The sequence below is a fragment of the Aethalodelphis obliquidens genome, unplaced genomic scaffold, assembly GCF_003676395.1.
Source record: "Aethalodelphis obliquidens isolate GAN/ISIS:26980383/991018 unplaced genomic scaffold, ASM367639v1 scaffold109, whole genome shotgun sequence".
Lineage (NCBI taxonomy): Eukaryota > Metazoa > Chordata > Mammalia > Artiodactyla > Delphinidae > Aethalodelphis > Aethalodelphis obliquidens.
Genome location: NW_020838053.1, coordinates 208458 through 224434, shown reverse-complemented (window position 1 = coordinate 224434; position 15977 = coordinate 208458). Strand labels below are relative to the sequence as shown.

Here is a 15977-nt window from a genome sequence, read left to right as displayed (position 1 = left end):
GTCACCATACAAAAATGTTACATTATTCTAGACTATATTCCCCACACTATACATTTCATCCCCATGACTGACTCATTACTCATTTATCTTGTAACTAGAAGTTGGTACCTCTTAATTTCCCTCACCTATTTCACTCATTTCCCCACAACCCTCTCCTCTGACAACCACCTGTTTTTTCTCTGCAACTATGGCTCTGTTTCTGTTTTGTTATGTTTGTTCATTTGTTTTGCTTTTTAGATTCTACATATAAGTGAAATTGTATTTTTCTGTCTGATGTATTTCACTTAACGTAGCACCCTCTAGGTCCATCCATGTTGTTGTAAATGCCAAGATTTCATTCTTTTTTATGGCTGAGTAACATTCCATTTTATATTTATATATCACATCTTCTTTATCCATCCATTTATTAATGGGCACTTAGGTTGCTTCCATATTTGGCTATTGTTAATAATGCTACAATGAACATAGGGGTTCATACATATTTTTGAATGGGGTTTTTTTTCTTTAGAAAAATACCCGGAAGTGGAATTGCTGGATTGTATGATAATTCTATTTTTAATTCTTTGAGGAACCTCCATACTGTTTTCCATTTTGGCTGCACCAATTTGCATTCCCACCAACAGTGCACGAGGGTTCCCTTTTCTCCACATCCTCACTAACATTTGTTATTTGTTATCTTTTTGTTAATAGCCATTTTGACAGGTGAGAGGTGATATCTCATGGTTTTGATTTGCATCTCCATGATCATGAGTGATGTTGAGCATCTTTTCATGGGTCTGTTAGCCATCTGTATGTCTTCTTTGGGAAAATGTCTGTTCAGATCCTCTGCCCATTATTTAACTGGGTTGTCTGTTTTTTGGATGTTGAGTTGTATGAGCTGCAACAGCACACTCTCTGTGAGAGTCTGACACACCTCTAGTGTGTGAGAGAGATGACAGTTTTGTGCATTTTGAGGTGGAGTTGTAAGAGTTTCTTTTAAATATCTGTGAAGAATTTGGATTTCTTTGTGTATTTGTCTCAGGAAATGGTCCACAGTTTCCATCAGATCCTTAAGAGGATCTGTTCCTCAAAATAGTTTAAGACACTCTGTTCCTAACACCTTGTAAACATGACAGAAGTGGGCGTCTCATGACATAAGAGACATAGTACCCATGACTGTGAATGTGAATGTTTTATGACATCTTTTCTAGGGAAAAGAATTTGTAAAAGGAAAAAGGATTCTGAGAAGCTTTGGAAGGGATCCATCTCTCAGCCATCTGTATCTCCCTTCCTCCTCCTCAGTCTCCTACTGTTCCCATCTTCTCTCAGTCAGGCAGGTAATTGGAAGTAGAGGAAGCGCTGCTCTGGAAGGTGAACCCTATCCCTTGAAAACTTACTAAGGACCTAGCAGTAACCCACCAAATCTGTTCAGCAAAGTCTCCGAAGACTGCCTTGGTTCTGTGACTAAAGGCAGGCAGAGCAGTGGCAGGAACCAAAGAATATACAATATTCTTTTGCTGATTTCTTTCCCAGAGCTGGCATGGGAGAGATAAAAACTGGGTCTGAGTCATTTTCTATAATCACTCCACACCCTGCTATTTCTCATAACATGCCTCTGTGGATGATTAATGTGTTTACAAGCAGATAGTTTTTTATGAAGCATTTATTGACCCTTATTATTAAGATGCGTGTGTTTCACTGGAAGCATCTGCTCTGAGGCCTTTAAAGCACATGATGATCAAAATAGGCATGCATATGGAAGGAGTATTCTGTCCATGGACCACAAGCAGTAAGCTCAGCATGCCAAAGAGTGACGAAATAAGGGGGAAATACAATGGAAAAACACACTTGAGCAAAGTATTACATAAAATAATTTACTTCTCATTCAGAATGACTTTCCAGACCTATTGGTGAGACAGAAGTCTGTGAGTACAGATACAATCTGAAAGTCATAACAGTTCTAATAGGGCAAGACCAATAGAGTTACCACGTTTGGATCCTGGAGTTAACTAGAGGCAAAGTGTGGAACTGCATATAACAGAAAGGGGCGCTGATGAGGAACTCTGGGGACACTGAAAGCAAGACTGCCAGAGAGACAAAAAGTGTACAACTGAGGAAACCTATACATTTAATACACTGAGATTTGTATACACACACTCCGGTGTCTTCATTTTGCAGCCTATTACATCTATTGGCTTAAAAGCCACAAAGGTGCCCATGCATGTAATTTATACTGGAAAAATCCTTTCAGTGTTCAGGTATGCATGTGTGTGCACTTCAAAGGCAGTAGTTTTAAAAGAATGAGAAGAAAATTACTTCCTGGCCATTCATTAATAATTCAGGTGATATCCTGCACCTCCATTTATAAAACGATACAGTAATAAAAACACTGTACAAAACATCATAAATAACATAAAGGAGACATTTTCAAGTATTTCGTGTGCCTTGAGAAAAGTTCTAGACAGTAGTTCTAAAAATTGGTATCCGTTTTTCCTTTTTTTTTTTCTTTTCTCTCTCATTTCATCTCAGAGCCTAGAAAGAAATGCCTTCAGTCTGTGAGTCCTGATGTTTGGGATGGAATGAACCAGATTCTACCTTCAAAAAAGAAACTTATGAGGGCTTTTCAGTTTGTGAAAACATGTTCCCCCCTTGTAAAATAGAATCTCTCCCCTGATGCTGGTTTATAAGGAATAGGCAAATAGCCTAGAGCCATTATGGGGAAACAAACAACCACAGTGAACTAAGGAGCCTCATCTGATGGCTAAAGTTCTCAGGGAAAATCAAAATGAGAAGAGCACCTTAATCAAGAGAGGAAAAAAGAGTAGGGGATAAGAATGCTAATCTTTAAATCCAGTGCCCTTACTCAGCCGGCATCTTATAGTAGGTAGAGCTGGCGAGGCCCTGCCTAAGTTTCTTCATTCTGTTCAAGCACCTCATCTCCAACTCCATACCAATCTGGCTCCCACTATTACGCACCAAGCATCCAAGCGAGGAAGGGGAGGCCAGCAGCTTGGGGACTCAAAAGTGCCATTAGTGATAACCAGCTAAAGACAGCCCTGTGTCAGGCAGGCATAAGATTCTTTACGTTTGCGCCTTAGAATACTGTCCAACTTGGAGGCTGTCGGTGGTTAAACTAAGCATGAAATCCCTGGGATGTTTCTCTAGCAAAACTCATGGAGTTTTACAGAATCAACTTTCCACAGGTTAGCATTCCTTTCTTAGCCTGCAGGGCAGCTGGTTTAGTTTGCCCTGTTCAGTTGCAGAGTGAAAGACTGGGGATCAGAACACGCATGTATGTATGTACACACACTCTAGTTATGAGCACCTAGGGTCTTTCCGGCCATTCTTGCAAAAATATATATGTATGTATATATACATACATATATACAGAATGTGTGTATGTACATATGTACATGTGTATATATATATATATATACATAGACACACACACATGCACACACATATGTACATAAAATAGATCAACCTCATCTAAACATCTCGAGTTTGGAGAAGGTGCTGGTTAACAGAACACATGTGCCTGTGGATGTCACATGAAGTGTCCCAACCACCAACCAACCAACCTGAGGTCACACTGTTGGCAGGAGAGAAAATCCAGACCCACAAGGCCATTATCTGGATACTTGCTCACATGGCACCCTAAAAGGAATTTGGGAAAATTGGACTGGAATGAGGTCCTGCCCTGATGAACACCAGAACACCAAAACAAAATCTAGTTTTTGTATGGGAGTGACTCACACATAGCCAGCAGCATGAACACTAGGCTACAATGTGAAGAAAGCACTGATGCTTAATACAGATCAATATTTGGCCTCAGGTTTTCCAGGCATAGAGTCTTGGCATTTCGGCCTCCACCACTGAGCAAGAATTAGGCACACTGGGGCACCAGGGAAGGACAGTCTGTAGAACTTTTGGCTCCTTTCTGCTTCTCTGACCCACAGCTGGAAAGGTTGGCCAAATCAAGATAGAATCGGGACTTGAGGAAGCGGCGGTATGAATCCTTTTCCATCAGGTTGAAAATCTTCTTCTGAGCCTCATCAAAGCAGGTTATCGTAGGCTCCAGCATGTTACGACTTGTCTCCTCCCTGGTGCAAGAGTCCAGGTTTACCTAAGGGCCAGAGTCCAAGGCTTCATTAGACATTTTACCCCATAAGGATGGGAGGCTGCATGCTTTGTACTGTGTGCACTCTCTATACCCCAGAAGTGAAAAAAAGGACATTCAGTTCGACCCTGGCACATGTGAGAGAACATAAAATGTTCAACTGCTTCAGGGTGGGTAGGGCAATAACTTCAATGATTTCTCACAAACTTGGGATATTCCTCCAAAAAAATTCATGACGGGAGATCATCTGGATGAAAGAGCTTTTTACTTAACTTATTTATTTGGGGTTGTCAAGATTGTAATAACCTGCTTCACTGTCGTACCTTTAATTCACATCGTCTAAGGATCCATGCCATTGAATGTCTAGAAAATTTCACTAGGATGCAGACAGTTCTTTGCCACGCAGACCTACCTCTTTCGTTGCCTGGACGGAGATGAATTCATTATAGATCTTTTTGGCCTTGGGACTTAGTTTAGAGGGTGATTTGATTTTCTTGTACTCTTCACAGCTGATCCAGAAGTCAATGTTCTCCTCACTGTATTCAGACTTCAAGAAAGCTTTGAAAGCGGCCAGTCCACCTGTGACAGAGGAGAAAGAACCACTGTTGTCATCACAGTGACTGCCCTCGTGGGCACTGTATTGCAGATAAAGCTGGGGTGCTTGAGGGAACAAGGCATCCGTTCAAACAGTGCCCTATTTCCTCCTTTTGGGAGGTCACTGGAGGTCAGATGTTTGAAGTCTCTTTCAAGAAAGCGTTTTGTTTCTGAAATGCCTGTGCTGCCCTCAATTGCCAAAGTGAGTTTGGGAAAGAGAAACTGAGGTCGATTCTGCAAGAAATCTCAATATCTGGGGGTTTTCCTCTACCCATTTTCTATGTGATGAAAGAGATGGTTTTCCACATGGATTGTGTATGAGCTTTCTATTGTGTATCACAAAGCTCTAGGATCTGGTAACATTTTAAGCAGGCTGATTTTCTTGAGTCTGAAATGCAGAAGAAATCCAAGGCTTTCTGTAATTCCTATGAGATCAGGCATACTATGAGACAACTTGTCTATCCAGTGTGCTATATCTTCATCCCAGGGAGTGGAGGTTGGGGGAGAAGCTGTCATACTTACATTCATGACTAATCAGGTTTTCCAGTGATTCAGCCCACTTTTTGACTTCCTCTTGGCTCACCCTAGAGACATTACAGAGAAAGAATTACCTGAATGCTAGGATACAAAATGGGGGCAAAACATTTAAGATCCTGAATAAAACCCAGAGATTTTATTTTCCATCATTACGCTGAGACCTCTCATTGCCCAGGGCCGTCTTTCCACTAGATGTATGGAAATTTCAAATGCAAACGTGATCTCCATGGAAATGGAGGCCATCGTGATCCAAATCTAGGTCAACTAGGGACATAACTTCCTTTTCTCCTTACAGAACATCTCTGTCATCAGATAGTTAATACGCAGTGGCTCTTTGCCAAGGCCTTTTCTCTTACCTCTGACAAATCACCACTTTGTCCCTCTTGCTGTGGGAAGAATTATGTTCACAGGAATCAGACTTCTGCAGCAAGAAACCGAGCCGATGTTTCATATCTTTTGCACTGCACAGAAGAGGGCAAAAAAGAAAAGAATAATGATACACAGCTCTCTATAGAAGATACCCTAATGGTACAGTTCAAAGGGCTCATCACTAGTAAAGGGGCAGGGGTAATTTATTTAGGATATAGGAGTTGAAGCTGGCAAGAACTCTCAGGAAAATGAGATTCTGCTTCTGCTTCTGCCTATGACTTACTGCAAAACTTGGAGCACAGCCTCCTTCATCAGTAACTGGAATTCTGACCCTTCAGTCTACCTGCGGAGCCTCTTCTGTAAACCTGTCATTTTGACCAAAGGAACACTTAGGTATCTTCAGCAGAAACACATTCAAAACTTGACTATTCTCTGAGTAAGTTTTAGGTATTGGAGAGCAAGCAGTGAACGGTGAAATATAGCACTTGCTTGTTGTGCGCCACCTTCTGGAGGGTAGTTGCTACTTCCATCTGCCTCACTGCTAGCAGAGCAATGGAGAAGAACCTGAGGAAGTAAGGGTTTGTTCGACTCCAGCCTGGATGTGGTGAGCAAGTCACATTATGGAGGTGTGCAGCTCCAGCAGAGAGGAGTGGAAAATGAGGGGGTAAACACAAATGTTCAGGCTGAAACCTGAGCTCCTGCAGGTTTGCTTCTAAGGAAAGCAAGCTTTCCTGCTATTGCTACTACTTTCCTTTTTAACATCTACACTATAAGGATATTTACACTATAAAGCACATTTGAGGCTCAAAAACAATAATAAGGAGAAGCAAGCAAGAGTCATCACTGAAGCTCTGATTATTTAATTGGAGCAGAGCTTCCAGCTTATGGTCACTGTTTAATAGGTCGCTAGGGTACGGCAGGGCATGTGACTCATTCAAAAAGGAGGACCTTTTAATAAGCTTTGAGCTCAACCTCCTCACTTTTTGTTATTTATTCTTTTGCTTGGATCTCTTTTCTTATAAAAGCTGAGATACAGTTTTAAAGGAGAAATGTTGTTTTGAAGGAAATGAAAGACTAAATGAATGACGAGTTGTTCCTGTTTAGAGGGAGGAAAATGAAGCCACAAGGATGGCTACTGATATAATAATGCCTTATCTATGTGCATTTCTCCAGAAAGTTTAAAATCCATTATATTATTGTGCTGCCCCTAAAACAGTATCTTCTTTCCCTCACAAGACTGTTCTCCTCCCTCCTCTGTTTCCCCAAGCGGTCACGGGATACAAACTCTTCCTTAATGATAGCAAGATCTAATCATGAAGCCTGCAGTGATTCTAAGGTGATAATGTAAGTATATTGTGATTGGGTCAAAATAGAAATCATCTCATGTTTCCATATGCCAGGTCCAGCTGAGATCTGACAGTTATCGACCAACGCAGAATCTTTTCATGAAGACTTGAAAGTACTCTTAGCAAGTACATTACACTTGTCCTAATAACACAATAGAACCATAGAAATAAAAACCAAGATGACTCCACTGACCTCTGAAGTAAGAAACCTGGATTTGATCTGCACTCTGCCACCCACCACCTACGTGACCTTGAGCATTTCACGTTCCCCCTGGAGCCTCAGGCACCAATGTGAGAATGAAGGTGCTGGACAAGATGATTCACAGTTCACCAGTGAGGAAAGGGAAGAGCAGTTGACCCTGCTGATATAGAGTTTACCTCCCCAGGTTAGCCTCAGCTCCTGGAAGGCAAAGCTCTAGAGTAATTACTCACCTGTCTCCTAAAATATTTACCAGAGCATAACCTTCTCCTGACACTCCTGTATTTTGTATGATTAATTTTCTAGATGAGTTAACTGAAGCTTGGATTGATTTGCTCTATTCAGTTCAGGAAATTAATGGTGGAGGTCAGGGCCACTGTTTTCATAAGTGCTCCTCGCCAGACCTTCCTGATTCATTTTAAAGTAGCCATGAAAGAATGAAAAACAAAAACAGATTATTTTTTCATACTCCTGAATGACAGGAGGTAAACTCCTTAGGATTACACAAAAGACTGTGCTTTCGGAGATAATTCTGAATTGAAATTTAAGGTGACTTCACCTGCAAATTTAAGGTTTGCAGAGGAACAAGACAGGGGGTGGTACATGTACAAATTGACTTTTTACTTTATAAGATTAAGTAATGTAATATGCACTAGTTTTGTAGTTTTTCAGCTAATATATGAGCATTCTATGAAAGCATTTATTTATATCTTTTTTAAAACGGTAAAGACATATGAGTAGCTGCATATCTTTAAGGGTTTTTTTTTTTTTAGTCAAGAGACAGTACTTTGACAAAACAATGTCTTTAAGATGAGATATTCCACAGAGCCCTTAGCTGATTTGTTATGATCAATACTTCTCAACCACCAATCACATATGGCATTTCGAGAACTAGAGGTAGGAGTAGAGAGATAAGGGAGACCTAGTTTTGAAACTCTTATTTTATTGTAGCATTTGCTTATAAGGACACAGAGTGAAAGATACTGCAGCATCACACAGACAGCATAGTGCCTTTCTGGTGATGTAGCCAAACTTCATTCTGAGGTATCCTCCCCAAAACGAGATCTAGTATACAATAAGAAAGCCCAGACCCATGATTCTATGTACCTCAGTGATATTCAAATAACAGTAACACAGGTAGAGACGTTACAGACCACTGTATATAGTCCAAAAACCTCATATCACTTCTTAATTAGAACTAGCTTGGTCAGAGGATCAGAACAGTCCTCAAGACTAAGGTCATAGAAAGCAACATATGGGATGCCAAAATTTGGAGTGAACACTTCCCAAGTCACAATTTCTAGCTAGTCTTGAAGGAAAGCTAGGAGGCTGATGCTCTCCTCACCACATTGTTTCTAATTCCAAAGAACCAGGTTAGTAAGTGGGATATGCAAACAACTTAAAAAGTCTATCTGAAAGTTTAACACTATCTGGTTTAGTGGCTGAAAATAATCTTACCTCCTCAAGCAAGAAGCCGGCAGACCTGCAAGTCCTTTGCACATCTTGTGTAGTGTGGGATTCACGTTAGGAAAGAAATGCAGCAGGAAGAGCTGTGGCTTCTGTTCTGAGCACACTTTGCCTTTTCTCCGGTAAAGATACTGTCAGAATCCTCTGAGCTTCTCCCTCCCAAGCCTGTGGGGTCTCATTTATAGCACAGCCAAGACCGTACAGCCAATCAGATGGCAGCTCTGTAATTCCATCTCCTCTCAGCCTCCTTCTGCCTCTCCAGCCTCTGGAAGAGATAAGGAAGAAAGGGCTGACGCAACAATGCAAAGTGAACAGGCAGAAAAATCCTCCTGCAAAGTAGACATACAGAAAATATAAACTTGCTCAGTGCTCTACGGATGTCTGAGGCTTTGAATGTCCAGAAAAGGAAAAGATAAGTTTACAATGCTACAAAACATGGGGTTTATTCATTGTCTGTAAAAACAATGTCAAGGGAACTTGCCTCCTGGAGGGAAAGGGGCTAGCAGGAGTTCATGGGCTTACTTTGGGGCTGACTCTCAATGCACTTCCTCCTTTGGATTAGAAATATTATTTCATACATGGTCTAAAATCTGATTCTCACTGTTTCCAAAAGGGAGTGGGCAGGATCCATCGTTTCCAGGCAGGGATTTGCAGAAGTTGCTTTCTCTGTTGCCACGTTCACACAGGGATGTGCGGGAAGAATAGCTGGAAGATAGACAGTTATACACCTGGCAGCACAGAAAACTAGCTGAGGGAAAATAGATTAGCTACATCTGTAATCAGCCTAACTGTGGAATACTTTTCTAGAACTCTTACTAAGAACAGGACTCATCCAAGCATTGACAATCTCTTTGGTACATGTCTGCCTCCAGCAAAATGCTTCAAAACAGCAGCCGGAAGACAAGAGGAGGGAACAAATGAACAAATATAGACACCTGTTCTTATCTGTAAGTGGATTTATATCTTACTATGTCTTATGCAATTCTAGGTATCCAAACTAGTATTTCAAAATATTGAGAAACAGTGAGACAGGGAGAAAAGAAACATAGGTAGTTTGCTTTGCATGTTACCAGGGTCACAGTGAACATAAGAATATCTAACCCTGCAGGTGCTTCTGAACCAACCCGGACAATTTCTATCTTTGGTACACAATATGATGGATTGAATACTTCAAAGAATCATGCAGGTGATTCACATCTTGTAGTCGTAGCTCAAATACTCACATCAAAATTACAGAGGGATCTTCTCCATCTAGGAAGGCTATGAGTGGAAGAAGAAAATTAATTGCTATGTCAGAACTGAACAGCTTTCATTTTGAAAGCAGAAAGGTTCCTGATCGTAAGATACAGGGAACTGTACTTCTATTATAAGAAGCTGAGGCATCTAAGGGTTTAGGCGAAGAAGATGAAAAATAGATGGGTTCCAGTGAGAGGCAAAGGCACCCAAGAATATAGAAGGGAAAGTGGTAAAGAGCAAGGCCCCTACCACATACATGGCCCTGAACATCCCTCACTGCTAGCCCCTGTCTATGGCTAGCAGAACAAGGAGACGGCCGAGAAATCTAAAAGCGCAGCGAGACCATAATCTCCAGTAGATGCATTTAAATTACAGGAAAAATCTCTGGTCTTCTCGCATAAAGACAGAAAAAAAATGTATTAGATTAGCTACTGGGCAACTTTTCTTTGAGGTATAACATAGAACAAATGAATTTCTTTGGGAAGTTGGCAGCCATCCTCAGTGGTGTTGTGGAAGGGACTACCGCCCAATGCAAAATGCAAGAGGCCAAGGAAGGTAGACCCAGGGAGATAAACCAGTCAGAAATGGCATCAAAGAGGAGGGACTAATTAAAAGGGAGAGATGGTCACCCTAAGATGGACCAGGGCCTTCTTTGCTTACCTGGGCATCCAAGATAGTGATCACTTAAATAATCTGATTTTGGGAACATGAATGAGGACCTGATGGGAGCTTGATATCTTGGACCTAGATCAAAGAGAAGCCTGGTTTGTCATGAGTTAAATATAAATATTCAGATGAGCTGAATGGGATTTAAGACAATCTAGACTAACACCTTAATTTTATCAAAAAGGAAACAGAGAGGGAAAGTGACTTGCCTTCTTACTAATAGAGCTGGTTTCTTGATGCTAGAGTATGTGGCTTTTCTACTGCTAACCTATCACTCAATTGTCTTATCTAATGAGATAAACTATGTAAACAGAGGTATTTCTAAATTGTAAAGTGCTACGCAAATATTTTTTTTGTTTACATTATACACAGTAGATAACAAAATGTAATATTACTTTTATACTCTTCATTCAAGGAAAACTCACCCTGCCCAATTTTCTCTTGCTCCATAACTGCGGGAGTTGCCGCAAACCTCACGGCTCTGGTTTTCTATTAAAACTAGGTCTTTTTAACTTTATGAGTAGTCCATTAATCTGTGAGAGCATTTTGTATTTATTCACTTCTTTATGATTTCTCGCTTTCTTAGGAGTTTTAATATTTTAAAGAGTGTTTGGAAAAGCTTTTCATAAGTTAACTTATTTTTCATTTGGGAGGCGAGGACTGGTACATCATGATAACTTGACAATTTTCCACCCTCTTTCTCCGACATACACAAAGCATTAAATTCTATTATTCTATGACTTGTCATTTCTGGATGATTCTGGTGATGTGGAAGAGCTTTATTCTAAAATGATTTAATTTTTATTTACTCATTTATTTAAGACATATCTTTTGAGCTCCTACTCTGTGACAGGTACTGTCTGAAGAATCGCTGTTACTATGGTGAATAAGAAAACAGGGTCCACACCCTAATGGAGTTTTCATCCCAGTAGAAAGAGTCGGGAAATAAATAAGTAATTCTAGATTCACCCATGTCATAAAGAAAATAGGCAAGTGATATGAAAGAAACTGGATAGCAAAGGGCTCATTTAGCCAAGGTGGCCAGGAAAGGCCTCCTTGAACAGATGATATCTGAAATGAGATTTGATGGATCAGAATGAGACATGAGAGAAGCCTAGAAAATGTATACCAAATACAGGTTAAGAGCAAATGAAAATGTTCTTTATATAATTGGGAAAGAGCAAAAAGGGGCCAGCATGGATAGAGAATTGAGAACAAGGAGAGAATAGCATGAAGTAGAGATGGGGAAGTAGAGGCCAGGTCTTGCAAAGATTTGTAGGCCATGGTCTGGAGGCTGGACCTTATCAACATGCCATGGAAATCTACTGAAGGGATTGAAGCAGGTGATGGGCATGATATAATCATTCTGGCTATCTGGAAGTATGGATTGAGTGGGAGCATGGAAGCAGGTTGACCAGTTAGCAGAATTAGCAGTTTGGATCCTAGCTCATGAGTTTCTACATTGCAAAATGGATATTTACTTCACAAATATTTTCTAGAATCTTTGTGCTAGACATTCTGCTGGGTCTTAGTGACCTGAACATAAATCAGAAATGGTCCGTACCTTTTAGGAACTCACACTCTCATGGGGAGGATCTTTAAATAACTGGAAAACGCTATGTTGAGTGCCATTATTATAAACTTGTTTATATAAAATTCGAGGAAAGAACAGAGGATGCAGAATAAACACAAGCTCTGAAATTTGGAGTGGTTTTCACAAAAGAGTCTGTTAAAGGATGAATAGAGACTTAGCAGATGTATAAAGAAGAGAAGAGCATTACAATAGAGGGCAAATAATAACAGCTTATTTTATTGGGCACTAATAGTGCAGCGCACCATTTTAAGCACTTTATGTTAATAAATCAGTTATTTTTCATAATTCAGCTTGAAATAAGGTCCTGCAATGAACCCCATTTTACAGATGAGACATACAGAGTTTAAGTAACTTACCTGAGGTTACATCTCTAAGTGGTGGTGAGAGGTGTTCAGCTCAGACTGTCCAGCGGTTCTATTATTAACCCCTATACCATTGACCTCTATGTTGCCATGACCATAAAGGTTGAAAGAAAGCATATATTTTGGAGACCATAGAGATGTCTAGTGTGATTATAGCTTTGGGGGAGAGGGAGAGTGCAATGAAGATAGATGAGTACTCTGACACCAAAGGGTGTTTCATGTCACATTGAAGACCAGATTTTACCCTGTAGTGGTTGGGGGGCTAGCCGACGTATATAAGCAGATAATATTAATGTTCTAGAAGTAGCACTTGGGCAGCACTGCAGGGAAATAGATTGGACATGAGAGAAACTGGCAAAAAGTTTGAAGACTATTGCAATAGACCAAGTGAAAGATGATGATCATAAAAAATAATACTGCACAAGATAGTTGCAAGCATCACATGAGGTAATACATATAAAAGTGTTCCTTAAACTGTAAAATGCTGAACATCTGGAAGGTATTGTTGACAAAAAGGATAAAGAAGTGCTGTTTCCTACTGGGGGAGAGTAAGCCACAGCAGAATATAAGCTTGTGTGTGGTCTCCAGGTAAGTTTCTAATTTCCTCACCTTTAGCTCAGGGAGAACAAAGGAAAGCATTGCTCAAGTTCTGAGGGAATCTAATACAAGGATAAGCTGTTGTGGCAGGCGTCCGATTCTTTGCTTCCACCAGGTTTTAGGAAGGGGCACCTCTCTCCACTAGGGCGGATGTGGGCCTGGGCTCAGCCTTAGGTGGCATTCACACCATCTACAATTTCCTCTCAGCTGTTAGAAGCCTCCTTCCCCCGTATTGTAAACTACAATGGCCTGGATATCATTGAGAGTTCACAGTTATTGATTTTTCAAGCTAAAAAGCAAACATACCCAGCTGGAGGATGCTGTATACCAGGAAGATGAACAGGGACTTTCCCAGTTTGTCTTATGTTTGGGAAATGTGTCCTGCTCTCTACATCCAACTTTGTGAGCACATGCGGTAAATCAGAGCCTCTCACCCTGACACTTGACACTTAATTAACTGGAAGGGAAAATCTTTGTTTCCCCAGAAGTAAGGGAAGAACAAAAATATCTCTGCCTCAGAGATTAAATCTTTCTTAACAGAACTTAGCCCAAGATAGAAACAGTAGTTTCATAAGAGTTCACTTACCTCATGACAGTAGAAAGAGGTGACATGATGTCATGGCAGGTGCTTGAACTTTATAGTCAGGCAGACTTGGATTTTAACTCTAGCTCCTCCATATACTGGAGTGGGCCTGAAAGTTGGGATCATCTTTGTGACTTCCAGCTTCTTAATGTGAAAAATGGGATAATAGTAAATTATCTAATGACAGGTGCTCGATAGTATTTGTTGAATGAATGTTGTTAAGATTATATGACACAGTGTATGCCAAAGTTATCAGGAACACTTGGGAAACTCAAAACTTATAACTTTTATTATATGGACTATATTACACAATTTTATATTGATTAGCATCATGATCATTATTTATCTCTTTAAAAATCAACCTTGGACTCCCATTTGCCCTCAAATGACAATTTTAACTCCTTATCATGACACCCCAGTATATTCATACTTTGACTTCTACTTTATTCTTTATCATATTCTACTCTGCAGTCCTCCCAGACTACTGAGTATTCCCCCATATACCTGTGTATTTTCCCCACTCTGTGCCTAGGGTGACGCGATGCCATCAACCTGGAATGCCCTCACAATTCCCTGCCTATCAAATTCTGCCCCCAATGTTAATCAATCACTACCTCTTTTGTACTCTCCCAGTAGAGTGCTTGAACCTGACCTCTATTTAACTCCTCCTTAAACCTGACTGTGTTATCTTTGCTAGTAAGGTTTATGTAAACATTTATGTTGAGCACCTTCTATATGCCTGAAAAGGTGCTCACTCTGGAGAAATTAATCTAACAAATACATACTGACACTCTCTGTGTGGTAGGTAATCTGCTAGGCACTAGGGATAGAACCAGACCCTGTGCTCTTTAATCCTACATTCTGGCAGGCAGATGGACAACAAAAATCAAGTATATAAGCAAATCAATAAAACAATTATAAATTGTAATAAGTGCTTTTAAGAAAAAAAAAATGAACCAGGGATAACTTAAGAAATAACAGTGTAAGTAGTCCTACTTTATATTAGATGAAGAAGCCAAGCTTCTCTAAGGAGGTAAGATTTAAATTAAGACTTAAAAGTTGGAAAAGGTGTCAGCTATGCAAATAATGGGGCCTCCCAGGGAGAAGGAAGCCTGTGCACAGGTCCCGAGGCCAGAATATTTTTTTAATTGAAGTATAGTTGATTTACAATGTTGTGTAGAAAAAATTTGATGCATAGAAAAACCACAATGGCTAGAATGTAGTGAGTAGAAGCAGGAATAGCATAAGGTTAAGGAATTTAATAGGAACCCTGGTAAGGGGGCTGAAGTTTATTTCACCTATAATCAGAGGGCATAGCCTGTCTGTTTTGTGACTTACATTTCAAGGTTCTCTAGCTGTTTTATGGGAAATAGACTTTAGGGGGTCAAGAGGTTGTGTAGGAAACTACGGAAATTGTCTAGATAAGGAATGGTGGAGGCTCACACCAAAGAGGTGAATAAGATCCCATCCCTAACACTGAAGAGCTAGTGTTCTGGTAGTGGAGATAGTCATTAAACCATTCATTTCAGCAAAATGTCAAACACTCAAAAATAGAGATAATCATGGACGCTAGGAGAGCAGGAGGGAGAAGAAGGCAGGAGATCCTCACAAATGTGAAGTGAGTCTTGCAAATATGTCGAGTCTGGTGTAGCATAGGTTGTGTGTTATGAGGCCCCCACTCCCACTACAATAACCTCTACACTGCACCGGTGTTGGTCCCTCATCATCTGCATCTTAAGAGTAAAGCAAGGATCCAAACACCAGGAACATTGTGATGATGGTTCCCAAGCATAGGAAATTCCCAGGGATGATTCCACACTGCGGTAGAGAAGGAGGTGAGATAGCCAGGAAGCAGCATATCGATTTGGATCCTGGGAAGTAGATGACGGAATAACAAGATAGGACACTGAAAAGAGGGAATGGAAACAGAATGGAGACTTGAGCAAGTCACACATCCCTGAACCTTGGTGCTCCCCACCCAACCGACCAACTTCCAAAGCACTGACAGATTCATTAAAGCCCAGCTTAAGACCTTCTCCTTCCATAAGCCTACCCTGAACATTCCAGTTAAAAGTCAAATTTTCCTTCCCGCAATTGTAATCTCTGCCAATTTAGACAACATACCACTTGGATTTATGTTTTTCGGTTGCATCATTTGAACAAACCTGTGAATTCTTTAAGTGCTTCCTGCTGCTTTTGCACAATGTTGAGCTCCTAGTAGGTTCTCAATATTAATTGGCTTGGGGCATTTGTAGCAGTGGTGGCATCACTTAAGTGGGCCTGCAACCTCCCTTGGTAGCTAATTTGAGGTGTGTCACCCTTTTTACA

At 40.5% G+C, this 15977-nt stretch overlaps 1 protein-coding gene across 1 annotated transcript; it reads right to left on the bottom strand.

Annotated features, from left to right (window-relative positions):
- Positions 1-1624: 1624 nt before the first annotated feature.
- Positions 1625-8876, bottom strand: RGS4 (regulator of G protein signaling 4). Its single transcript, XM_027096857.1, has 5 exons — positions 8603-8876; positions 5587-5691; positions 5216-5277; positions 4512-4678; positions 1625-4105 (listed from the first exon to the last, which is right to left on the bottom strand). Exons 1-5 carry the CDS (start codon positions 8644-8646, stop codon positions 3866-3868), a joined length of 618 nt encoding a protein of 205 aa, XP_026952658.1. The 5' UTR covers positions 8647-8876; the 3' UTR covers positions 1625-3865.
- Between the last annotated feature and the right edge of the window lie 7101 nt (positions 8877-15977).

What these genes read in the sequence shown, in the direction of transcription:
- RGS4 (XM_027096857.1), bottom strand. Translation starts at nt 8,646, where the DNA reads ATGTGCAAAGGACTTGCAGGTCTGCCGGCTTCTTGCTTGAGGAG. An exon ending in AAAGTGGTGATTTGTCAGAG is followed by an intron (nt 5,278 to 5,586) that starts GTAAGAGAAAAG and finishes TAATGTCTCTAG; the next exon opens with GGTGAGCCAAGAGGAAGTCA. An exon ending in AAACCTGATTAGTCATGAAT is followed by an intron (nt 4,679 to 5,215) that starts GTAAGTATGACA and finishes CCTCTGTCACAG; the next exon opens with GTGGACTGGCCGCTTTCAAA.